This window comes from Cricetulus griseus, chromosome 7 (genome assembly GCF_003668045.3).
Source record: "Cricetulus griseus strain 17A/GY chromosome 7, alternate assembly CriGri-PICRH-1.0, whole genome shotgun sequence".
In the NCBI taxonomy this organism is placed as follows: Eukaryota; Metazoa; Chordata; class Mammalia; order Rodentia; family Cricetidae; genus Cricetulus; species Cricetulus griseus.
Genome location: NC_048600.1, coordinates 132,875,728 through 132,901,016, shown reverse-complemented (window position 1 = coordinate 132,901,016; position 25,289 = coordinate 132,875,728). Strand labels below are relative to the sequence as shown.

The window sequence follows — 25,289 nt, the reverse complement described above, 5'->3', positions numbered from 1 at the left end:
TGTTTGTTTTACATCTCTATGTATTTTATTTTATTATTTTTGGACTTTTTTGTAGGGGGGAATGACAGGGTCCCACTATATATAGCTTGTCAGTATACAGACTAGGCTGGCCTCAAATTTATATAGATGTGGTTACCTCTCCTGAGTGCTGGAGTCTGCTGTGATATTTTGTTTATGATTTTTTTAGCAAATAAATCTTGCCTGAAGATCAGAGTGCAAAGCTAGCCACACTAGTCAGTCATAGAGGCCAGGATGTAGCATAGAATAATTAAAAATCCAGAGATAGATATTGGGGCTTAAGCTGAAGATCAGAAAAGCAAAGCCACTAGAGAGGTCTTGCTTCTCCCAAGGCTCAGACCAAAAGGGGTGATCCTGTCCTCAGTGTGACTGCAGACTGAATACACTACACTCCTGTCTCCACCTCCTCATAGTCCTCTCTAGTGCTGGGATTAAAGGGTTGCACCACTACCACCCAGCTTCTGTGGCTAACTAGTGTGGCTGCTGGGATTAAAGGTGTGTGCCACCACTGCCTGGTCTCTATGGAGGCCATAAGAGGAAGCTGGGTGCCTTGGAACTTGAGTTACAGATGGTTGTGAGCTGCCATGTAGGCGCTGAAGATCGAACCTAGGTCCTCAGAAAAATCAGCCAGTTTTCTTAACTGCAGAGACATCACTAGCCTTTTCTTTTTAAAGACTTAATTAGCTGGACAGTGGTGGCACTTGGGAGGCAGAGGCAGGCGAGTTCTAGGACAGTCAAAGCCACACAAAGAAACTCTGTCTTGGAAAAAAACCAAAATAAAATAAAAATTTACCAGCAGTGTTGCTATCTGTTGTGCAGCTCTTTGGGTGTCTGTGTAGACAGCCCACTGGAGAAGTTTTATTTCTCTATTCTTGTTTGGTTTGGTGTGGTGGTAATGTCCCTTAAACAATGTCAAATGACCCTATTTCTCTTATTGAGAGATGTGGTGGGATCAAGCTCTCACTGTGTCTTTCGCCCCTAATTCATAGCCCTGCTGTCTCAGCCTTCTGTGTGCTACCCAGCCTGTCTTGCTTTTGTTTGAGACAAGGTCTTTGTTTGTTTGTTTTTCCAGACCGGGTTTCTCTGTGTAGCTTTGGAGGCTGCTTTGGAACTCCCTCTGTAGACCAGGCTGACCTCAAACTCACAGAGATCCACCTGCCACTGCCTCCCTCCCCAGTGCTGGGACTAAAAGCATGCCACTGCTCGGTTATTTTTTAAGTATCTTTTACCAGATAGGAAACTAACCTGCTTTCCCTCCCTCCCTCCCTCCCTCCCTCCTCCCTCCCTCCCTCCTCCCTCCCCACCCCCCATTCTTGTCTAACTGTTGCGCTTAAGAAAGTATTGGTACTTCCTTAACCCTGTTGCTTTGTCTATCTGGTCTGTCAGTGAGAACATGCAGGGGTGCTTCTGAGATGCCCATTCACTGTGTGTTTGAGAGAAGTATCAATTGAAGCAAAAGGAACCATAACAGCAAACATTGACGTAATCCTTTTAGTCCTGCCATGGACTTTGTGGTTTGATTTTTAAAATACTCTATAAATGAAACCTGCACCAATATTTGCCTACAGTGTCATCTATGGGTATAAAAACTAGAAGCGATTGAGATAGTCCTGTAACAAAAAGGACATGAATAATCACACATTCTGTGGTAGATTTCTGTGTGACCCCTTCAGTGTGATGTTAGCCAGTTAGTTAGAGATACCAGATAGAACTCCTCATGTAAAATTAAAAGCAGATATATGAAGTGTCATCCGGGTCTCTTTTGTGTTTTGTAAACATGTAGGTGTGTGTGCGTGTGTGCGCGTGCATGCGTGTGCATCCTTTCCTTGTATTCACAGAGGGGGTGGGAATGCAGTGTATCGTGTGCATGCAGAGGGCAGCAGGAAAAGAGCACTCCCTGAGCAGGAAAGAGCACTCCCTGAGCAGGAAAGAGCACTCCCTGAGCAGGAAAGAGCACTCCCTGAGCAGGAAAGAGCACTCCCTGAGCAGGAAAGAGCACTCCCTGAGCAGGAAAGAGCACTCCCTGAGCAGGAAAGAGCACTCCCTGAGCAGGAAAGAGCACTCCCTGAGCAGGAAAGAGCACTCCCTGAGCAGGAAAGAGCACTCCCTGAGCAGGAAAGAGCACTCCCTGACGCAGTGGGCAGAGGCTCCTAAAGCCGGCAAAGAAGCCGGGAGACGTAGTGTCTGTGTGTGCTACCCCACAGGAATCAGGCTGCCCCTGCTTATTCCCAGGACTGTAAGGAGTGAGGGTCTAGGAATTGTTTTGTTTCTCTCAGCTGCCTGCACCCCACACGAGGACCATTGGCAACTGGCTGAGCATATTCATTATGGTCATTTGGTTTCTGCAGAAAAAATAGAAGACATTTTGTGATAACAACTTTTTTAGAAGATTTAATTTTGTGTGTGTGTTTGCCTGCATGCATGTATGTGCACCTCGTGTGTACAGTGCCAAGGGGTCCAAAAAGAGGGCATGGCTTCCCATGTAGCAAGTTGCAGGTGTTGTGAACACAGTACGGGTGCTGGGAACTAACCCTGAGTCCTCTGCAAGAGCAGCCAGTGCTGTTGACTACTGAGTGACCTCCCCACCCGCCTTTAGATTCTTCATTTCGAAAGAAATGAACTGTCATTGGAATAAATGAGGACCTTTATTGATTGGTGGCCAAATCTAAATGGATTTCATTTCATTAGTTGAGTGTTGATTTACTTCAGTTATTTCTGGTTGTTGTTACAAACTGGCCACATTTTTTTTTTTTAAAGATTTTATTTATTTATTATGTATACAACATTCTGCTTCCATGTATATCTGCACACCAGAAGAGGGCACCAGATCTCATAATGGATGGTTGTGAGCCACCATGTGGTTTCAGAGAATTGAACTCAGGACCTCTGGAAGAGCAGTCAGTGCTCTTAACCTCTGAGCCATCTCTCCAGCCCTTGGCCACATCTTAAAAGAAAAAAATCATAATTGCTGGGCATGAAATTTTTGAGTTTTGGCGGCTGTTGGCTTGCCCTCTAAAATTTTGTTCACAAAGTAGTCTATCTGTCTTTCTTGGGGGGTGGTTCCCCACCAACCAGAGCTATGTATATACTAAGACCCTGTTTTCAAACAGGTGGGGATGGTAGCTTTAATAAAGTTAAGATTTGGTGTTTCTGTCACGTGAGTATATATGGAAGGTGCATGTGTTTGGAGGCTCGAGGTCAACATTATATCTAGATCATTATACTCTTCATGTAACCTTTGAAAACACGGTTTCTCACTGATCCTAGAGTTTAGCCCAACTAGCCAGCTTGCAAACCCCATCAATGCTCTTGTCTCTATCAAGGTCAGCCAGGGTTACAGGCTTGTGCCGCTGAACCTGCTTCTTTAGTAGGTATTTGTTTATAATTAGAAAAAGAATGTGAGCCGGGAGGTGGTAGCACACGCCTTTAATCCCAGCACTTGGGAGGCAGAGGCAGGCGGATCTCTGTGAGTTCGAGGCCAGCCTGGTCTACAAGAGCTAGTTCCAGGACAGCCTCCAAAAGCCAAAGAGAAACCCTGTCTAGAAAAAAAAAAGAAAAAAAAAAAAAACAGAAAGAATGTGTCAGTATGTTAGATTCTTTTGGTACTCTGGTGGCCCATATGGCTTCAACTCTTAGGGACCTCTTTCCATCGGCTGTGACAGTGATACCTCTCTTTCTGTACCCCATAGGATTTGGAGTAAACAGCCCCTAGGTCTCTACCCCATAGGATCTACTGCAGACAGGCCCCTGGGCTCTTCCCTGTAGGATCTACTGCAGACAGCTTTCTGGGTTTCTGGACAGAGTTCACTGCTTGGTGGATTTGAGGAAATTGCTTAAGATAAAGCAGCACTGAGGTGTCTCTAGCTGGAGGCTGACATTGTGTTGTTGGGAGTGGTGGGCAACAGAAACAAGTCAGCATTGAGAGTGGAGAGTGAGCAGAGAGTCACAGAGGCAGACTGATGGACGAGGTTGGTCCACAGGAGGGCGAAAGTGAGGCCAGAGGTGGGGATGTGTGCGCCTAGACAGGCCACAGGACCCCCCTGGTTACAGCCTTCATCAGACAGCACCAGAACATTTCATTTTATAAAACCACACATCTGCGTATGAAAACTAGGAATTATAAACGTACAGGACATTCTCACACAGCTTCTGTCACCTGTTCCCTAGGTACCCTTGCCCCATGCTCTCATACCCACAGCCACAACCACAGTGATTGACAGCCAGAGTGCCCTTACTCATCTAGAGACTGTTTGCTGAGCACTGTCACCTGGGCCTGTAACCATCAGCCAATCAATAGCTGGCTCTTTTCCTGGAAGAGTTGGGTGATGTTCCTGCCCAGGTTAGGATGGGCAGGCAGCCAGGGACCCCAGAGCTAAGACTAGGATAGAAAGAGTGTCAGTCTTGTCGGTATGGTTGATGGTGGATGTGTCAGGCCACAGGAAGAGATGTGGAAGGTGGTTTTAGAACATTCCTAATAAATGTCATTTGGAAGAGGCTTGGCAGTCAAGTACCCCATTCTAGGGTCCTTAATGAGGAGGGGCAGCAGAGCGGAGGGGTGGGACATGGTCCCTGCCTGGGTGCAAGCTGCACTAGACAGGCTTAGCCGGTGGGGGCGAGGAGGAGTCTCGATGTAGAAGATCACCCTTTGGTCCACTGTGGAGAGAGGGGCTCAGTGGGTGCCCTCTTGGTGAGCAGGGGGGTTCTGTATGTATGAAGACAGTGAGACCGGGTACCAACATTTCTATATAGCCTGAAGCTCAGGATTCTCTTGCCTCAGCCTCCTGAATTACAGGCGTGTACTACTGTGCCAAGCTCACACTGATACCAGTCTGAAGCTGGGCTGGGCTGGCTTGGTAGCCTCAAACATCTGCCAGTGAGGCTGAAAAAGTCAGGCAAGAGATGGAGTTGATACTGCCAAGCTCAAATTTGTTTGCATAAAAAGTACAGATTACAGTTCCAGAAGTAGGCAAGAGAAGCAGAGATTGCCAGAAGAAAGCCAGAGGGGCATGTTGGGCAAAGCAGAGGACTCGGCCCTCTCTGCAAATGCCAGCTGTCGAAGGAACCAAAGGTGGTGCTCTCTCTGGAGGGAATGATGCTGAGGGCTGTGCTGACAAGTGGCTTGAGCTAGGACTAAGCAGACATCATTCCTTGTGGGGGGTGGAAGAAAGGACACCTCCAACACCCATGAGCTCCACTCTGAGGTGGGTGCTGTATCCTCCATAGAGTGGGAGCTGTTACAGCACCTGCATGAGCAGTGCTCACGAGGTTCCTTAGAACTAGGTCTTCATTCATGCTACTTACGACCTAATGCTTGAGGTGAATTGTCAGTGTTACGGTAACTTGTTAAATGCTACCATGTGTAGAATGAGTCCTGTGTTCTCTCAGATTTCCTCACCTTTAGACTGACTGGGCTGTGGACCACACCTACCTTCTTCACTGACTGTTTTATGAGAACTGTGCTCAGTTTCTATCTCTATCTCTATCACCCCCACTCCTGTATGTGTTAAGAAAAGTATTGCACATGCTTACTCTGTGTGTGTGTGTGTGTGTGTGTGCGTGCGTGCGTGCGTGCGTGCGTGCGTGTGTGTGTGTGTGTGTGTGTGTGTGTGTGTGTGTGTGTGTGCGTGCATACATGCAGAGGTCAGAGAACAACTTGTAGGGAGTAGTTTCCTTCACTCCTTTGGATTTGAACTCAGGCCGTCAGGCTTGGCAGCAATCACCTATTGAGCCGTCTCCACTGATCTCAGTTTGTCAGAAGTTTATTTATACATGTGGGTGTTTTGCCTGAGTGCATGTCTATGTAACACGTGTGTGTGGTACCTCTAGAGGCCAGAAAGAGGACACTGGAACTCACAGAGATCCACCTGCCTCTGCCTCCCGAGTGCTGGACTAAACCACTGCCTGGCTCAGCTTCTGCTTTTTGGTTTTTTTTTTTTAAAGATTTTATTTATTTATTATGTAAACAACATTCTCCCTCCACGTACATCTGCACATCAGAAGAGGGCACCAGGTCTCACAGTGGATGGCTGTGAGCCACCATGTGGTTGCTGGGAATTGCACTCAGGACCTCTGGAAGAGCAGCCAGAGCTGTTAACCTCTGAGCCATCTCTCCAGCCCCAGCTGATCCTTTTTTTTTTTTTTTTTTTTTTTTTTTTGAGACAGGGTTTCTCTGTGGCTTTGGAGGCTGTCCTGGAATTAGCTCTTGTAGACCAGGCTGGTCTCGAACTCACAGAGATCCGCCTGCCTCTGCCTCCCAAGTGCTGGGATTAAAGGTGTGCGCCACCAACACCTGGCCAGCTTATGCTTTTTAAAAATACCTCTTTTTTTTTTTTTTTTTTTTTTTCTTTTGGTTATAATTTCTGCATTTGGTCTGGTGTGGTGGCCCATTCCTGTAATTTCAGAACTTGGGAGACACAGGTAGGATCAGGAGTTCAAGGTCATCATTAGCTACATAATATGTTTGATGCCAGCCAGGGCTTCTTGAGGCCCTGTTTCAAAAAATAAAAGCCGAGCTTGTTGGCACACATCTTTAATACTATTGTTCGGGGACAGAAGCAGGCAGAGATGTCTGCGTGTTCAAGGCTAGCCTAGTCTACATAGAGAGTTCCAGGTTAGCTATGGCTGCATAGTGAGGTCCTGTGGTTTTGTTGTTTGTTTTTTCCCTCAAGACAGGGTTTCTTTGTGTAGCCCTAGCTGCCCTGGAACTCACTATGTAAACCAGACTGACCTCAAACTGACAGAGATTTGCCTGTCTCTGCCTCCCAAGTGCTGAGATTAAAGTTGTGTGCTGCCACCAACTCCTTGTGAGATCCTATCTTAAAAAAAAAAAAAAAAAACTGTCATCATTTGTTAAAAATAAAATTATTTTGTTGTGGTGGTGGTTGTGGTTGGTTCTAAAACATGATTTACAGCAGGGTGGTGGCACACACCTTTAATCCCAGCACTTGGGAGGCAGAGGCAGGCGGATCTGTGAGTTTGAGCACAGCCTGGTCTACAGAATGAGTTATAGGACAGCCAGGGCTAAACAGAAACCCTGTCTTGAAAAACCAGAAATCAATCAAGTCTTACTATTATAGCCCAGGTTAGCTGGCCCTGAACTTGGCATCCTCTTGCCTTTACATTCTGAGTGCTTTGTACACTATACCCAGCTAGAATTTGTGTGTGTGTGTGTGTGTGTGTGTGTGTGTGTGTGTGTGTGTGTGTGTGTGTGTGTTGCTATTATGATTTAATCTTACTTTATGGTCAACAAAACATTTGTTCATCATCTTGGTATAAGTGGAAATCTAGTTTTGTTTCTCCAGGTGTCCTCCTTTGTCAACACAGTGAAACTGTTTTGGTCTAGGAAAAGGATTGTGGTCCATGGAATGTGGCCGTAGTTTTGTTCTTCAGTTTCAGTACAAATAGCAATCATGCTGCAAGAGCCGGAGCCGGAGCTCCAAATTCTAGGACACAAATGAGGTCTGAATGTGCCCTGGACATTGCGTGCCTGCTGGGCTGAGGTATGAGCCAGGCGAAGGCAGCCATGAGCCTGAGCTCCGGGTGTGGATAGACTTGCTCTACAGTATTTCTCTGGTTCTACTATCTACTACATCTTGGTTTAACCCAGTTATTGAAACATATCCTTTCTCATGTACTAGGTACAAGGACAGTGCCTGTGACGCGCAGTTGGGGCCAGGCAGACAGGGCATGCAGAGTCCACCCTGACTCGAGCCTGAGAAGCAGCATCTGTTGCCTCTGTTGCCTCTAACGGGCATCCTGCAGATGTTCTGTGGGTGGGGCTTCCCTATCCCACAGGGTTTTGTGCTCTTGAATGGTTCTCAGATCCAGTACTGCTGGTGACGTCCTAGCCAGTGTTAATGGGGCAGCAATAGGCTCCAGTTCACCCAGCTTCTCTAAAGCTAGGTAATAGCCGCCAGTCAGTGAGTCACTCGCCAAGCCACAAAGCCTGTGTTGACTGGGGGATACAAGGACTCGGTATCTGTTTCTTTTTCATGTCAAGGCTGTGACGCCAATGCTTCCAGACATGGCCTGCAGTAGGCAGGGAGGCACTGGGGACCATGACTTCTCACTTTCCCTTGTTTTGCTCCAGGTGTAGATAAAACTGCTGACACTTCGGCAGCTGTCAAACAGAATTTAGATGTCTTCCTCCTAGTATATGCAGTCTGACATTTGCTAAAGCCCATAAAGAGTAAATGCCTTTAAAACGTTGTGTAGGGCTGGCACAAGCATTGAATGAAGGCATGGGGGAGAGGTAGAAGTTAGCCGGCTTTCCCTTAGGGAAAATTGTGGCTACACCACATTTATTTCCGTGGTGAGCAGGAAAGGTACAGTTTGGTAGTTAAATTTGAACGAGAATAGCACAACACAAAGAAAGGGTGGGGGCATTTAACAAGAAAATTCCCCGGAGGGGAAGATTAAAGTGAACAGGTGCTGGATAATGTTTCTGCATCTTAGAGCTTAATTAGATTTGCAGATGAATTCCAGATGGGCTAATTATGTGTGCGTTGTTGCAGGTTATTTCTTGTAGGGGCAAGCATATATTTTTGGAAATGTTTGATTGGGTTTGATTCCTGCCTCCAACCTGTCTCCATCAAGAAACTGTCTCTTCAGAGACCTAAGATTCCCCCAGTAGGCCCACATCTTTGGGACCACTGTCATAACATAGTAGAAGCACAGAATATGGAGGCCATTCTGACCCTGTAACACTTGTGTGGGGAAGGACAAGTGACCCTTCCCTAGGGCGGTAGAACAGCACCCTCTCAGAGAGTGGGCAGAACATAGTAGGTATTGTGGGAGCATGATATCTGCTTGTTTGGCATGAAGATGGAAATAAATAGGTGCTGCATAGATATGCTTTGGCCAGCTTTCTTAGTAGGGCAGAGGGTAAATCTTTGGAGCCCCTGTAGGTGACAGACAGGAAACAGGACTAATGTGGGGCCAGTGATGTCCTGTTAGGGTGATGGGCTTGACTTAACCTGAGAACAGCTTGCAACAGTTGCCTCAAAAGGCTGTCTGGCTCTCAGAGTTCCCTGAAAGGTGTAGCTATGCTGGGAGTGGCCTTTATGGCACACCTTGGAAACATATGGTTGGCAAACAGTTTGAGTCTGAGGACTTCAATAAACAAACTTTTATGTAAGGACCTATAATTAGAAATTATGGACACATGATTTATATACAGCTCAAGAATGACTCATAATGTTAGGTGATGATTTAGAGAAAAAATGTGACTCCTTGTAGGATCTTTGAATAAAAAGCATCAGTTCTTAGGAATTTATTTCTAAAGCTCTGTTTGAACTCAGCATGTTTGACATAAATCAGATCTAATTGTCACTTTATGACTAATGAACATACGTTGGCCATTTTTCCCCATAATTAAACTTTATGTTCTGTGCATGTGACAAAGCAAAACAGGTTTAGGCTTTGACATATTGGTGAGAGAGAGAGAGAGAGAGAGAGAGAGAGAGAGAGAGAGAGAGAGAGAGAGAGAGAGAGAGAGAGAGAACACGTATACTTTGTACATGTCTTTATTTTGTGTTTTTACAATGTCTGGTTTTCAGAAGTGTAAGATTTTTTAAATTTTATTTATTTATATTTATTTTTGATTTGATTTTTTTTTTTTTTTTTTTTTTTTGGAGACAGAATTTCTCTGTCTAACTCTGGCTGTCCCAGAGCTCACTTTGTAGACCAGGCTGGCCTCGAACTCAACAGATTTTCTTACTTTGCCTCCCAAGCACTGAGACTAAAGGTGTCTGCCACCATGCCTGGCAAAATCATAATATCTTAAAAGAGCCAGACATAGAGATGTACATCTGTAATTCTAACCCTGGCAAGATAGAGTCATAATTGCCACAAGTTCAGTGCCAGCCTGGTCCACATAGTAACTGTCATCCAGGTCAGTTGTGATGCTGTAACCAATAATAATAATAATAACAACAATTTAAAGGTTGACACACAGGTGTGAAAAGAATATTGTCCCTGTTGACCCTCACGCACTGTATGGTGGCCTTTGATTGTTTCAGGACATAGACAAGTTTGGCAATGAGATCACCCAGCTGGCCCGCCCCCTGCCTGTGGAGTACCTGATCATAGACGTAAGTACTCTTTTGTACTCAGATTCACTGACTGGTACCATAGCCCCTCGAAGGCCAGGACTCCTAGGTGTTGGCCACTTGAGGAAGGAAGCCATGGAGATTTGAGTCAACACGCTATCCCAAGAATTATCAGCTTCTGTGTTTCTAGAAACTGCACAGTTTAAACAACCCAGAGATTAACTTTTCCTTGTGCTGAAGTGCAAACAAAGGACACCTGCCTCCGTTTGTACCTTGTGGCTTCTGGAAAGCATATGATTCATGGGGCTGAGTCCCGGGGGAATCTGAACAGTTCTGTAATCTGGGCTGGTAGCTGCCCACTGCCCAGGAGGTAACAGATGTTGCCCTGCCTAACACAGCAGCAGTCATACTCCTGGGGGCCCCTCCATCAAGAGTTTCCTGGACACATCTATACCTTAGTGGCTGTGAGTAGTGAGGACCAGTGTTGTTTCTGGGCAAACCTCCAGGAGGTTAGAGGAGCTGTCTCTGCTGCTGCTTCTGTGTTGAGAAATTTGATGGCCACAGAGACATAGTCATGCCTTTGGCCACAGTGCTGTGAATGCTGCAGGACAAAGCCTGCTAACTCAACAGCAGCTGGGGTGTCATGGCCTACAGTGTTCTGTTGGGGGATTGGAGGCAGCTCATTTTCTACGTTACTGCTGTGCCAGAATATCTATTCAGGCTGCATTTGGACTTAGGATGGCTATATGATTCAGGCAGTAAAATATCATTGCATTTGGAGCAGTGAGTTCCCCTGAGCCTAGCCCATAGATGCTCCATTTCAATTGACAGCTCCTGAGAACATATTTATTACCTAGTCCATAAAAGCATCTGTTTTTATACTACCTGGGGTGTAATTAAGATGAAAACAGATTGATGGAGGAGTCAGCATGATTTAGAGTGAGCTTCCTAAGCCCTTCCCTTCACCCCCAGCACCCCACACAGACCTTTCAGCATCACTGTGTTGCTGGGGAACAGTCCACCCTATAACACCCATATTCTCTGCCCCTATGAAAATGAGGACTGAGACAGCCTTAGGGCAGGTGTCTGAACAGTGCTGTTTGGCTCTTTACCTGGGGCCAGAGATAGTGTAGACCTGGATTGGAGCTGTCTACTCCCCTGTCCCCCCACCCCCTTTTTTAAAAAAGATTTTATTTATTACGTATACAACATTCTGCTTCCATATATATCTGCACACCAGAAGAGGGCACCAGATCTCCTAACAGATGGTAGAGAGCCACCGTGTAGTTGCTGGGAATTGAACTCAGGACCTCTGGAATAGCAGTCAGTGCTCTTAACCTCTGAGCCATCTCTCCAGCACCCCCTCCCCCCCCCTTTTTTTTTAAAAGACAGGGCCATAGCCCTCACTGGCCTCAAACTTAAAATCCTGCCTCTGCCTCTTCAGGGCTGGAATTAGAGGTATGAGCCCCGCTGTACCTAGAATATAATACTGGAGTTTTGACGATGTCGTTTGTTTGAGTTTGCTTTTGGGTTTGTTTTTTCGTAGAGATAGGCTTTCATTTATATAGCTGTGACTGTCATGGTAATCAGTGTTTAGACTAGGCTGGCCTTGCATTTATAGAGTTCTTCCTGCTTCTGCCTCCTAAGTGCTGGGGTATAAGCCATCTCACCTAACATAGCTTCTGTTCTTGAATTTAAGGGTAGGACAGCTGTATCCCAGCAAAGATTTTGCAAACTGAGTCGTCTCCCAAGTGCTGGTGGGATGGCTGTTTCACACCAAGAAAGCGTGAGCTGATCGGCCCTTAAGCTCATGAAGAACTGGATCCCTGGAGTGAGCCCCTGGAGCCACCACAGACTTTAATTGTGCTGCTCTCAAGGGTCTCCTTCACGGCTAAATACCCCCCACCTTTAGAGATTTGAGTACATAGCCTTGCATTTACTAGGCAGGCACACTGTTAGACCTCTATCTCCACATCTTGTTTACGTTTTATTTTGAGATAAGTTGTCCAGCATCCCTCAAGCCCAGAATCTCCTGCTTTGGCCTCTTGGGTTACAGGTGTGTATTGAAAGAAACTCTGGATTACTGTAAATACTAGCAAATATTCTGCGTCCACCCTTCCACTCCTGTCTGTGCCTACCCAGAAGGGACTTGAGTATCCCCAGGCTTTTGTTTACAACATGGTTATACTCCTTTTATGTTTAGTGTTCAGACATAGCTGGAACTGTGTTGTCAGTACCGTACTCAGAGCCATCTCTCTTAGATAGTAACCTGAAGGCCACGTGGCCAGCACATGGTTCAAGGCTACATTTTTCGTCTCGCTGCTGCAAATACATGTCTGTAAAGCACCAGCCACCTCTGATGCATCTGATGGTTCAGCTTGTCCTTACAGAGTGCTGACATTGCCATCACTGAATCCTGAAATAGCCTGCTGCCTTTGCTGATGTAGAAAACAGATCACAGCAACCAGAGCAATGTTTTCATTCTATAGAAATAGTTCCATGGGAGTTAGAATAGCTATTCTATGTCTGGAAGGGGTATGACCTGATGATGCTAATGTCACGTGCAGAGAGAAGTATGTCAGCCAAAAGTGTTGGTAACTTGCGCTTAGGAAGGGGCCTCTGCCAAGAGGAATAAAACCCGTGTTTGTATTGATTCCTGCACATTCTCCAGTGACCCTGAGGATTCTATTGATTACATGTTAGGTTTGAAATGCCCTCTGTTATTAACTAAAGCATCCTGGAGTCAAAAGAAAGAAATGTCTTACCTTTGTTAGAAAGTCTTGACTTAGGTTCACTAACATTGGAGGAAAATAGATGCCTGTGACTTTAGCCCTGCCTGCAAGTCTGGGGGTCTCATGGTAGACTCTTAGAGGTGATGGGTGTTTCTCATGCCCACGTTGGCTGATTGCACACATGGTACCAAGCCTGGTGTTGAGAATTTTATGCCTTTAGTCTTCTGCCTCTTGCCTTCCTTCCTTCTCTGTTCCTTTCTGTGGTTCCCTTGTTTGACCAGGATGAACTGGCCTTGTACATCTCTAACAAAATGAGCACAGGGGCACAGGCCCCCCACAGTCCTGATGCTGCAGTCAGGTGTTGTGTCAGCACTGAACAGAGCCAGGGGCTTCTCTGGTGTGAGCAATTTCTTTTTTTTTTTCGAGACAGGTTTTCTCTGTGTAGCTTTGGAACCTATCCTGGAACTCGCTCTGGAGACCAGGCTGGTCTCGAACTCACAGAGATCCACCTGCCTCTGCCTCCCGAGTGCTGGAATTAAAGGCGTGCGCCACCAACTCCTGGCATGGTGTGAGCACTTTTAAGACACATATATTCTTAGGTTTGTTTCCCAGAGTCTGGGTTCCATTATTTGAGGATGACAGTTTCCAGTTCCCTTAACACATACCTTGTAGGCTCAGAATGGCTGTCTGGACTGCTGGCATAGGCAGGGAGTGCCCATCCTGTTTCTGTGCACTGTCACAATATCTTTTTTTCTTCTTAGATCACAACTACCTTTCCCAAGGATCCAGTTTTCACTTTTTCTATTTCACAAAATCCGTTTCCTATTGAAAACCGGGATGTGCTGGGTGAGACACAGGTAAGCTCTTTGTCTTAGAGACAAAATTTCATGGAACTTCTAATTATTTATCTAGCATTGGTCTTATTTTTCTCACAAAGTGCCACTTTCACTATCTGACAAGTCCCATGAGGCCCTTTTCTGGGCCTTGTTATTACTTGGATGTCTTTTCTTCAGTAGACAGTAGATAACCATGCTTAAATACCCTGAAGCCTTTGCCTACGGAATTGCCACAATCCATTCTCTCTTGCCTTTTTATTGTTTTATTTGTTTATTTTAGATTTATTTATTATGTATAAAGTGTTCTTCCTGCACACCAGAAGAGGGCACCAGACACCACTACAGATGGTTGTGAGCCACCATGTGGTTGCTGGGAAGTGAACTCAGGACTTCTGGAAGAGCAGCAAGAGCTCTTAACCGCTGAACCATCTCTCCAGCTATTCACTTGCCTTTTCAGTGTTTCCAATATTATTCATCACTCTGTTGTCTACCAAGCTTTCTCTGTGCATTACTATCCCATACAACAGAGGAGTGCAGAGTCTCACGTCCCTGTTGGTCTGCCCTGCCTTTCCTGTGTCTTGGGCTCGCTAGGTCAGGACTCCTGGAGCCTGTGGTGTGGATGGGCTTGGTTGCTCATCTCTCCTACATTGCCCTTTGGTTTAACTACAGCTCCAACTAGACCTGAGACGCCATTACTGACAGGTACAGACAGTCTTCGTTCTTTAGTAGTTTTGTACCAGTATTTTACAGTGTGAATTGGCTGAAGAATAGCCGTAAATACCATCTACTTTTGGTGTGGTTCCTCGAAGCCTGTCTGTCCAGGGTGGTCAGATGCCTGTGGCACAGTGTCAGTTACTTGGCAGGCCTTTGAGATGTCTTGCATGTCTGGCTGTTTAAAAGCTATCCTTGCCAAGTGTGATGGCACATGTCTTTAATCCCAGCACTCAGGAGGCAGAGGCTGCCTGATGTCCAAGACAGCTAGGGTAGGTAAAGGGATGTGTTCTGAACAATGTCTTGGATCTGGGCCCACTTAAATACCCACTTCCTTATATACCTGGGTCAGGAGTGCTGAGGGCTGCCCCTGGACAGGAGAGTCACACAGCCCTGTAGCTCTCTGCACCTCTCCTGGGCTCCCTTGTGGTTAAAGAAACAGGACGTATCTCTGCCTTTTCACGTGCTTGTTTTAATAGGAGGCTGCACTCGTCCTGGTTCAGTGCTTGCGGTTTGTGATCATGTCCCTTCTTTGATGACTTTTTCCTTAGGACTTTCATAGTTTGGCCACCTACTTGTCCCAGAATAACTCATCTGTGTTCTTGGACACCATCTCTGACTTCCACCTCCTGCTGTTTCTGGTCACCAATGAAGTCATGCCACTGCAGGTACCCGCTCTGCCCCCTGCTTGCTTTCTTTCCTCAGAACCCACGTACTGGGAGGTAAAGCTTGGAATCAAGAGGTGGCTGCCTCCTTCCCAGTGTGTGAGAATATGAAGGCCATAGCACTCTTCACAGGGGAACTTCACTGTTGATGGAGATGCTTGACCTTTAGCCTTTGTGGTGAAAAACGTTTTGGTTATTGAGAATCACCGGGAGAGCAGAGGGGAGTGAGCCGTGTCCTCTAGCCTGCAGCCTTACGGATCGGCGCTTCAGACAGTCCCTGTTGCACAGCCTCAGAGACGGTACCTTTGCTGTTCCCCATGCTGCCTCTCCTTAGGAGCCAGTGCTGCCATGGCCTGAGCCCAAAAAGGCTGGCCAGTTTCCTGGTCCTGCACACACCATTGCACAGTTGGCATTATTTTAAGATACGCCATAAGGGGAGATGAGTGTGAATGTTTTGCAGATGGTGGATGCTCTCTGAACAGCGCAGGGCAACAAGCTCCACCAGGAAGCCTGTGTATATGGCTTGAGTGTCCTTTTTCCATGACCTTTCTTTACCCCAAATCTATGGAAATTATCAAGGAGATAAGAATAAGTCTTTCTGAACTTGATCACACTAACTTAGTCTGTTTCCCTAAGGGTGACAAAATGGAGGTCTCACTCTCAGGAGATTTCCGCCGTCCAGTAGCTTGTGATTGTCCTGGGCGTATGAATGTACATCGTGGTGGCACACTGGCGTGCCCACCACCCAGTATGATACTGTACATGAGGGACTCTGGGTTTTCTGGTTATGATCAGCCTTCTGCATTCAGGATAAGCCCTCCATCTGAATACAAGGTGACAGAAGGGTTGTCTGTCTGTCTGCTTCAGGACCACCTTTCCATCCAGCATAACTGTTTTGGGGATAACCGGATAAAAACATTTTTGGGAGGTACTGAGAGTCCTCCATTAACCTCATTGCAGAGACTTGTCTCTGTAATGTTGACCCCAAAGGCTATAGATAGTCTGCAGGCATGAATGAGAAGAGAAAGAGCAAAGGGTCGGGAGATTGATTATAAGAGAGGACTTGGGCTCCTGTTCTGCTGCTCCTCTAAGACCCAGGGTGTGTCTTCTTTGTTATTGGGGCTGTTTAAGAAGAAATTAAGTTTTAGTTAACTCTAGCATCTAAATATATATATTTAATACCTTTTCCTCTCTTTCTCCATACAGAGGATTGATCCCAGTGCTTTTCACATTAGGCAAGCACTCTGACACTAAGTTGAATCCCCAGTTAGATCTAATGTGTCTTCATTTTGCAGTGACAGCCTCTGAGATTTGTTTCAATTTTCTTTTGAAAGATGTTGTTGATGTTAAGGGAAAAAAAGATAGTCTTTCCCATCAATCAGAGCAAAGTAGAACCTTCCTGTGGCTTCTTACAGGACAGCATCAGCCTGCTGCTAGAAGCCGTGAGAACCAGAAATGAGGAGCTCGCACAGACATGGAAGAAATCTGAGCAGTGGGCCACCATTGAGCAGCTCTGCAGTAAGTGTCCCCATTCCCTCTGATGTGGCCATTTTCTGTCCAGCTATGATCCTTGGGTTTGTAGAGTTGTAGTCTGTGTGATTGTGTGCACCAATAGATCATTGGTCTGAAAAGGGATTTTTGAGCACTACAGGTGTTACCGTCCCCTTCACTTTGATGATGGAAACTGAACAACTCCCAGTGCTGGAGGTGACAGGGTCTCAAGCCCTGTGTTCAAGAACTCCTAAAATGTCTGATTGTGTTGTATTTTCTTTTACTCTAGCCCCACGTTGGGGATGCTGAAATGCTTTTGTTTGTTTTTATTCTTCCTCTTTAGGCTTTTTATACTTTTGGGGGCCACTAGCCAGCCCTCACATAAATCACACAGGGTCTTCCTTTTTTTTTGGTTTTTTGAGACAGAGTTTCTCTGTGTGGCTTTGGAGGCTGTTCTGGAACTCATGCTGTAGACCAGGCTGGTCTCGAACTCACAGAGATCCGCCTGCCTCTGCCTCCCAAGTGCTGGGATTAAAGGCGTGCGCCACCAATGCCCGGCGACCACACAGTCTTCTTATTATTTCTTACCCTTAGCTTGGCTTGTTTCTAGCCAGCTTTCCTTAACTTAAATTATGCCGACTACCTTTTGCCTCTGGGCTTTTTCCTTTTTCTAACTTCTGTGTGTCTCATTTTCACTCTTACTCTGTGGCTGACTTGGTGGCTGGCCCCTGATGTCCTCCTCCCTCCTCTCTCATTTCTCCTCTTATTTATGGTCTCTGCCTGCCAGCCCCACCTGTCCTTTCTCCTGCCTTGCTATTGGCCATTAAGCTCTTTATTAGACCATCAGGTGTTTTAGACAGGCACGGTAACACAGCTTCACAGAGTTAGACAATAAAAGCAACATAACATCAAGTAAGAATTAATTTACAGCCGGGCGGTGGTGGGGCATGCATTTAATCCCAGCACTTGGGAGGCAGAGGCAGGTGGATCTCTGTGAGTTTGAGACCAGCCTGGTCTACAAGAGCTAGTTCCAGGACAGCCTCCAAAGCCACAGAGAAACCCTGTCTCGAAAAACCAAAAAAAAAAAAAGTCAGGGACCAGAGTTAATTTACAATATTCTGTTCGATTGTAGTTAGCATATGCAGAGTAAACAATGCATTATCTATCCTGTCTTAGTGAATCCAAAGTTTTACACTTTCAAACATAACTAAGGAAAACTTCAACTAAAACTATCTTGTCTATAACAACTCCATCAAAGACCCAGAGGATGTAATATTATTTAACAACAGAATATTTGACTGCCTGGACAGCCACCTGTGCAATGTTGGGGCATCCGTCTTCAGCCTACAGGACTAGAGTGTCTGGCAGACTTTTCAGTGAAGCAGGAATTTTTAAGGACTGTCCTGCCTTGTATTGGCAAAGTTCAACAGTCACTTTCCTGTGTGTCCTGCATATGGGCTGCACAGGACACTGTATAAACAGTCAAAGACAAAAGCAGTCTCTTTGCCCAGTGGCTGACCTTGCCACAATAAAAGCAAACTCCCTCATCTCGGAAGTGAATTGGAACTGCCAGGGGCAGGTGTGTCTCATTGTCGTGAAAAGCCTTAGGCTGACAACCATTTTAATGTCATATTCTGTAGGTGTTTGAAGTATTTGAAAACCATTTGTCTATCTAAAATATCTAAAATATAGCTCTCTATGACCTAGAAAACATGCCTAACATGTCTACAAATTAGACTGTCATAAATAACTACTAACCTTTTTCTTTTTTTGCCAGTTTTTAAAATTTTCATTTTATATTCCAACCTTAGTTCTCCCCCTGCCCCCCACCATGTTTCTTGATAATCATAAATAGTTTATAATAATAACTTTCAAAAGCTAGAATTATACCTTACAACAGCTTTTTTTTTTTTTTTTTTTTTTTTAACACAGGGATTCTCTCTGTGTCCCTGGCTGTCCCAGAACTCACTCTGTATGCCAGGCTGGCCTAAAACTCACAGAGATCCACCTGCCTCTGCCTCCCAAGCGCTGGGATTAAAGGTGTGTGCACCACCAATGCCCCACATTTTACTTTTTTAAAGTAAAGACACTCCCAGAGTATGTAGGCTGGTTCATTTCAGCAGTCCTTTCGGTTCCAGGTCTCTTATCAGCTGTTGTTTGCTCGTCAACATTCAGAAAATTCAAAGTCAACAAAGGAGCTTACAGGGTCCAGACTCCCTGTGTATTTTCCATCTTTCCATGGCTTTTTCCCTTCATATTTTACTGTCTCTTTAAGGACTTTATTTTTTTTTAAACTATAAGCTGCCTGTGTAATCTTTCTATAACTTTCTGTACACATTTCCTTTGTTTCTTGAGCCTACGCACATTGTAAAACACACTGGAACCTGTTTAGAGGGTTTTTTTCAGTCTGGACCTCTTTTACTGCCTTTTAGCCTTTTTTGACTGCACAAGCAAACTTTAGACTGTTACACTACACCTGGGTCCTCAAAACTGCTCTGCAGGCTGGCTCCATCCACTCTTGGGGCAGTTTGAGAAAGCCAAGCCTAAAGCTTGAGGGGATCCAAACTTCCTAGAGCTATAGAATGCCACTGCTTGTGATATGGCAGGCATTTTTATCTTTTTTGTTTTTATGGAAAAATGTTTATTTTGAAATTAATTTAGAAATAGAAAACCGGGGGCGCTGGAGAGATGGCTCAGAGGTTAAAAACACCAGCTGCTCTTCCAGAGGTCCTGAGTTCAATTCCCAGCACCCACATGGTGGCTCACACCCTCTTTTGTTCTCTGGTTCCCACGAAGGGAAAGCACTCAGCCCTCACAGTGTTATTAATAGGGACGTGGATCGGCTTCACAAAGAAGCCAGTGAATCCCATGATAGTAACCCCCATGGCTGTGGCCATGGCAGTCTCCCAGAACACTCTCTTTTAACCAGTGGAATCGAGCCCTTCATGAACTGCCAGCTTGGCACAAAGAGTGCATTACCTGATCCATGACCGCCTGCTGGATGGCGGTTTGAGAAGGGTTTACTTCATTTTTTGTTCCTACTTAACATACTGGCTGCTCCAGGGCTCACCAACAGGTGGAAACTTTTTTTTTTGGTTTGGGGGGTTCTGAGACAGGGTTTCTCTGTGGCTTTAGACGCTGTCTTGGAACTAGCTCTTGTAGAATAGCCTGGTCTCAAACTCACAGAGATCTGCCTGCCTCTGCCTCCCAACAGCTGGGATTAAAGGCGTGCGCTACCACTCCTGTTAAAGGAGCTGTGTACTTTCTCAGGCCCTCCATGGAAATATGGTCCCCACATTGGTATGCTAAAATGTTTTTGTTTTATTTTGTTTTTAATTCTTCCTCTTTAGGGTTCTTTATACTTCTGGGGGACCCACCACCCAGATCTCACATAAATCACACACAGAATCTTACTATCTATAAGATTTATGCCTGGCCTTATCTTGGCGTATTTCTAGCTAGCTTTCCCGACTACCTTTTGCCTCTGGGCTTTTTCCTTTTCCTTACTTCTAGTTATCTTACTTTCTCTGTGGCTGGCTGGGTTCTGGCTCCCTGATGTCCTCGTGGCTCCTTGCTCTTTCTCCTTTTATTTATCCTGTCTGCCTGCCAGCCCCACCTGTCCTTTCTCCTGCCTCTCTATTGGCCGTTCAGCTCTTTATTAGACCATCAGGTGTTTTAGACAGGCACAGAAACACAGCTTCACAGAGTAAAATAAATGTTGTTGAGCATAAACAAACGTGACACACCTTAAAATAATACCCCACAGCAGCCTGATGATCCAGTCCTGTGCACAAGATTGGGGTGGGAAGTAAATACTGTGCCCCGACAGCATCACAAACAAGACACCGGGCTGAGCGTAGTGGCGCACACCTTTAATCCCAGCAGAGGGAGGCAGAGACTGGTGGAGACTGGCAGAGACTGGTGGAGCTCTGTGGTCTACAGAGTTCCAGGGCAGCCAAAGCTATTCTATAGTGAAACCCTGTCTCAAACAACAACAGCAAACTTTGTGTATTTTTTATTGAAACTTCAGTCATCAACATCAGGAAAACGACATCTTGTAGATAAATTGACTCTTCAGGCTGGAGAGTAGCATGCTTCATACACAAGCTCTCCTGTTGTCATGGGAGCTCCAGCACAGAACTTAGCCAATCCATTCAAGGTGTTCCCAAGTGTTTTGTTTTGTGACACTTTTTTTTTGTGTGTGTGTGAAATTAATAGGTTCTAGCATGTTTTTTAGATACATAGAGAATCTAGAAGAGCCAAGACCATCTGAAAAGTGAGGTAAAGGCTGGAGAAGTCACACTGCCCAACCTCGAAGCATCAAGCTTCAGTGATGCAGCAGCCTGGTGTTGCCCAGAAAGGAGATAACCTGTACGATGGTCAGGAGTGAGAGTGGGTTTGGAGCACAGGTGTTAGAGCGGCAAACTGAAGAGAAGATTATGTGAAGACAGTTGGGAAACAGAAGTGTAATTACAGCACACAGTAGGGGTACTTGGAAGGAGACGTATTAGGCCTAGTAAGACCTACACCCATCCTGATCTACAGAGCAAGTTCCAAGATAGCCAGGGCTACACAGAGAAACCCCGTTTTGGAAAACCAAGGGGAAGGTGGAGACCTTTTTTTTTTTTTTTTTAAGATATTATTTATTTATTTATTTATTTATTTATTTATTTATTTTGTGTGGTCTTCTGCCTGCACACCAGAAGAGGGCACCAGATCTCATTACACAAGGTTGTGAGCCACCATGTGGTTGCTGGGAATTGAACTCAGGACCTCTGGAAGAACAGGCAGTGCTCTTAACCGCTGAGCCGTCTCTCCAGCCCTGCATTTATGTCTTAAAGATGTTGGAGTAGGCAGAAATTCTCTTAGGGTTCAGACCTCGGAATGGGACACAGGCATATACCAACCACAAACCTGGTAAACTGACGAGTGGCCACACACATGTAAATTCCAGCCCTTAGTAGCACTGGGCTATGCATTGAGTTCAGGGTTGTCTGGTGGTGTTGCTTGTTGGGATAGTGTTTACCCAAGCAGCAAACAAACAAAAAAATTGTTTAGATTGAAAATTAAACAGTTGTATGAGTTGAGGGAGACTGTTGGCAACCTGGAAAGGCACACAAAGGAAGATGATATTTGGAATGCATGCTGATGACATGTCCCTCCTACCTAAAGATGTAAGACTCTGAGTAGTCAAGAGCTTAAATAAGGGCTGTTAACGCATTTTGCAAAAGGAGATGTAGGAATGTACTCATCACTCCTCATCAAGGAAATGCATTGAAAACTTGAGCTGCCACTCAATGAAAGGAAAAAAAACCTGACAGTATCAGGAACTGTTGATAACATGGGGCAGGTAGGACTTGAACTCTACTTTGAGAGTGGGTGTGAATTTCTTAGGAAATGCTACAGAGCTAGTGGTAGTGGCACACACCTATAATCACAGCACTTGGGAGGCAGAGGTTGACGGATATCTTTTGAGTTTGAGGACAGCCTGGTGTACAAAACCTAGTTCCAGGACATCTAGGGCTGTTACACAGAGAAACCCTGTCTCAAAAAGAAAAGAGAAGAAAAGGAATGAATGCTAGATGCTGATCTCTGATGTGGCAAGTCTTACTGCTGGACCTTTCCCAAGAGAAAGGAAGATACAAGTCCACAAAGTATTTGTGTAAGAGTGAAACTCCTCAGATGCCCACCACAGGGTGTGGTGGCTCTCACAGCACTGCCTAGCAACAAGGGAGCAAACTCAAACTCCTGCTGAGAGCAGAGTGGGGTGGGGTATGTGCTGACAGTGTGTGCTCAAACGGTAGGGGCTTCAGAGCCACCTCTGCCCCTGTCGTGGAGCTCTCAGGAGATGTCTTCTCTGGGCAGCAATGATGGGTTCTCCCTGCTTTTCACTCTACAGGCACTGTTGGTGTGCAGCTCCCAGGCCTTCATGAATATGGTGCAGTTGGGGGCTCTGCACGAGCTGCTCCGTCTGCCATGTGGGCCTGTCAGCACTGCACCTTCATGAACCAACCCGGCACCGGCCACTGCGAGATGTGCAGCCTCCCCAGGACCTAGGGCTCTGGCCCTCTACTGAGCGGGACTGGGCCAGACCAGCCCTCTCTGAAGCCTGGAGCGCCACATATTTGCTATAAGGCCTGAAGCCCACAGCCCTGAAGCAGTGGGGCCAGCTGCCCTGGTATCCCAGATCACTGAGGCCTCTCAGTGCGGATCTTGAAGAGAAAGAGCCCAGCTGCTATGCTGGGGTTGAACAGAACCTCCCAACTGGAAGGGCAGAGCAGCCCTGCCCAAGAGCACCCCACAAGCCTCACCCAGCAACAGTTCCCCACTGAATTGGAAGGACTGGGCACCTCCAAACAACCCTCTGAAACGGGGGTGCACAGAGAGGTTGCTGCTGTCACCCCGCTCTCCTTCCTTCCTCTGCTTTTTGTTTTCTGCCTCCAACCTTCTCCCCAGTTTTGGATGGATGCTCCTGGCTGTCTCTGTTCCCTTGCTGTGGGGCTGTGTCCCTCCTGTTGGGAGCATGTGTGGCTAGGTGGTCCTTGGTCTGACCTGCAGTGTAGTGCGACCCTGCCCTTGCCTGAAATCAGCAGTTATCAGTAATTCCTGCCCAGAAAACTTTTATTTATTGTTTTTAAGATAAAACAGCACAGATGGGAGTGAGAGCGACTTAATTCTGCTTTCTTTCCTCCTTCAGTGCAGCCCTTCTTGGGTGTTCAGGGTGGTTATTGGGCAGGGGCCGCCATCAGTTCTCTGAAGCAAACCTCAGTGCCTGAGACTTTCCTGTCATGCCACAGAATGGTGGCAGCTGGTAGCCTGGGTGGTTTAGCAAAGCAGTGGTGGCTCTTGCTTGGCAGTCAGCCCCCGAGTCTGTGGGCAGCCCTGGGAATCTGGTCCCCCTTTCCCAGCACTGCTCCTTTACCCAAGGTCTCCCTACATTGTGGCCTTCTTACACAGTGCTGTGGCAGTTGAGACAGCCTAGGAAAGGTGCCCATGTGACCACCATGAGGCCTGGACAGGTATGGGCAACTAAAAAAAAAAAAAAAAAAAAAAGGTCTCCCTGTGGCTGTGTTGTGACAGCCCTTACCCAGGTAAGACGTGGATATCGTGATGCCTCTTTGCCTTAATGAGAGCTCAGTCAGCTGTCCTTCACCCTGGGAAAGGCTGTGCCAACCGCAGACCATCAGAGGCCGTATGTGACACTTACAGAGTGCACCCATGCTGCCTGCCCCATCCTTGGCCCTGTGGACAGGGTTTTCATGTGGCGGGGCTGGGCCAGCATCTCTGGTTTCACCTGGCAGGTGAGCTGAGTGAGGTCAGAGGCCCTGGGACTGTGGACCCATCGAGTTTGGTTTAGTATTGACAGGGTCATCCTGGAGAGTCAGGAGGTAGAGAGTAAGCCAGTCTCTCCAGCCACCTGCCAGCAGTCTACAGAGAAAGTGCTGAGGGCTATCTATCTCCCTCCTGGTAGCCTCCCTGGTTAGGGCTTCATACTTAACGTCTTTTCTGATCCCTGAATCTGGTAGACTGGATATCCTGGAATAGCTGTGTCCTTGACTTAGCTGTGCTCCTGATACCAATTGTACTAGCACCATTATTCATGCTGGGCAGGTACTGCACAGCACACTCTGGAGAGCTTTTGCCACCACGTACCCCCCCCATCTTTGTCTACAAAGTTAATTACTTTTTCTCATGTTTTGGAATCCACATCATTCTTGTTTTCTTGTCTTTAGCTAAAGAAATTGTTGTGATTTCTCTGCTTATGGTTTTGAATTACTCTTTGTTCAGTAATGCACTTTATTTTATTGTCCAAAGAGAGTCAAGCTAATGCTACCAGCTTGGGGTGAGCCCTACAGAAGGTTCAGGCCTGAGCAGCTCAGCTACCTCCTCCTCCATGGAGGTGGCCCTAGTCCCACCTCTAATCCCTCCTGCCATCAGGCACTATAACCCAGAAAGGGGTGCCTGTGGGTATACCTACCCACGTGAACCCAGTGGCTGCCATGGTCCTCTTCAGGCCCAGAGATGGGGCCTCGCCCTGGCCTTGCTCTGACCAGCCTGCTCCTGGGACATGGGTGCTCCCGCTTCGGCTCTGATTTGGGCTCAGGTGTGCACTGGCTGGGTGTGGACTAGTATTCCTTTGACCCTAGCCCTGCAGTGGAACCTAATAAAAGCGCCTGAAGCGACTGCCCTGCTCCCAGTGCCTTGTTCTGTGCCCAGAACCATTGCCCACCAGGAGTAGGCTGAGTGTGTGTGTGTGTGTGTGTGTGTGTGTGTGTGTGTGTGTGTGGTGTGTGTGTGTGTGTGTGTGTGTGTGTGTGTGTGTGTGTGTGTGTGTGTATGTGTGTGTGTGTGTGTGTGTGTGTGTGTGTGTGTGTGTGTGTGTGTGTGTGTGTGTGTGTGTGTGTGTGTGTGTGTGTGTGTGTGTGTGTGTGTGTGTGTGTGTGTGTGTGTGTGTGTGTGTGTGTGTGTGTGTGTGTGTGTGTGTGTGTGTGTGTGTGTGTGTGTGTGTGTGTGTGTGTGTGTGTGTGTGTGTGTGTGTGTGTGTGTGTGTGTGTGTGTGTGTGTGTGTGTGTGTGTGTGTGTGTGTGTGTGTGTGTGTGTGTGTGTGTGTGTGTGTGTGTGTGTGTGTGTGTGTGTGTGTGTGTGTGTGTGTGTATGTGTGTGTGTGAGTGTGTGTGTGTGTGTGTGTGTGTGTGTGTGTGTGTGTGTGTGTGTGTGTGTGTGTGTGTGTGTGTGTGTGTGTGTGTGTGTGTGTGTGTGTGTGTGTGTGTGTGTGTGTGTGTGTGT

The 25,289-nt window shown here is 46.5% G+C and overlaps 1 protein-coding gene across 2 annotated transcripts in view; it reads left to right on the top strand.

Annotated features, from left to right (window-relative positions):
- Nploc4 (NPL4 homolog, ubiquitin recognition factor) overlaps positions 1-24,686 on the top strand; it is a 55,344-nt gene extending 30,658 nt beyond the window's left edge. Inside the window, exons 13-17 of one of the 2 annotated variants that reach the window (XM_027425417.2) lie at positions 10,038-10,109; positions 13,561-13,656; positions 14,898-15,014; positions 16,427-16,529; positions 22,402-24,686. In XM_027425417.2, the coding sequence (XP_027281218.1) occupies positions 10,038-10,109; positions 13,561-13,656; positions 14,898-15,014; positions 16,427-16,529; positions 22,402-22,559 (546 nt within the window). In that variant the 3' untranslated portion in view covers positions 22,560-24,686. The remainder of the gene's footprint in view (positions 1-10,037; positions 10,110-13,560; positions 13,657-14,897; positions 15,015-16,426; positions 16,530-22,401) is intronic. The other variant, XM_035447191.1, reaches the window with a different exon arrangement.
- The last annotated feature ends 603 nt before the right edge of the window (positions 24,687-25,289 follow it).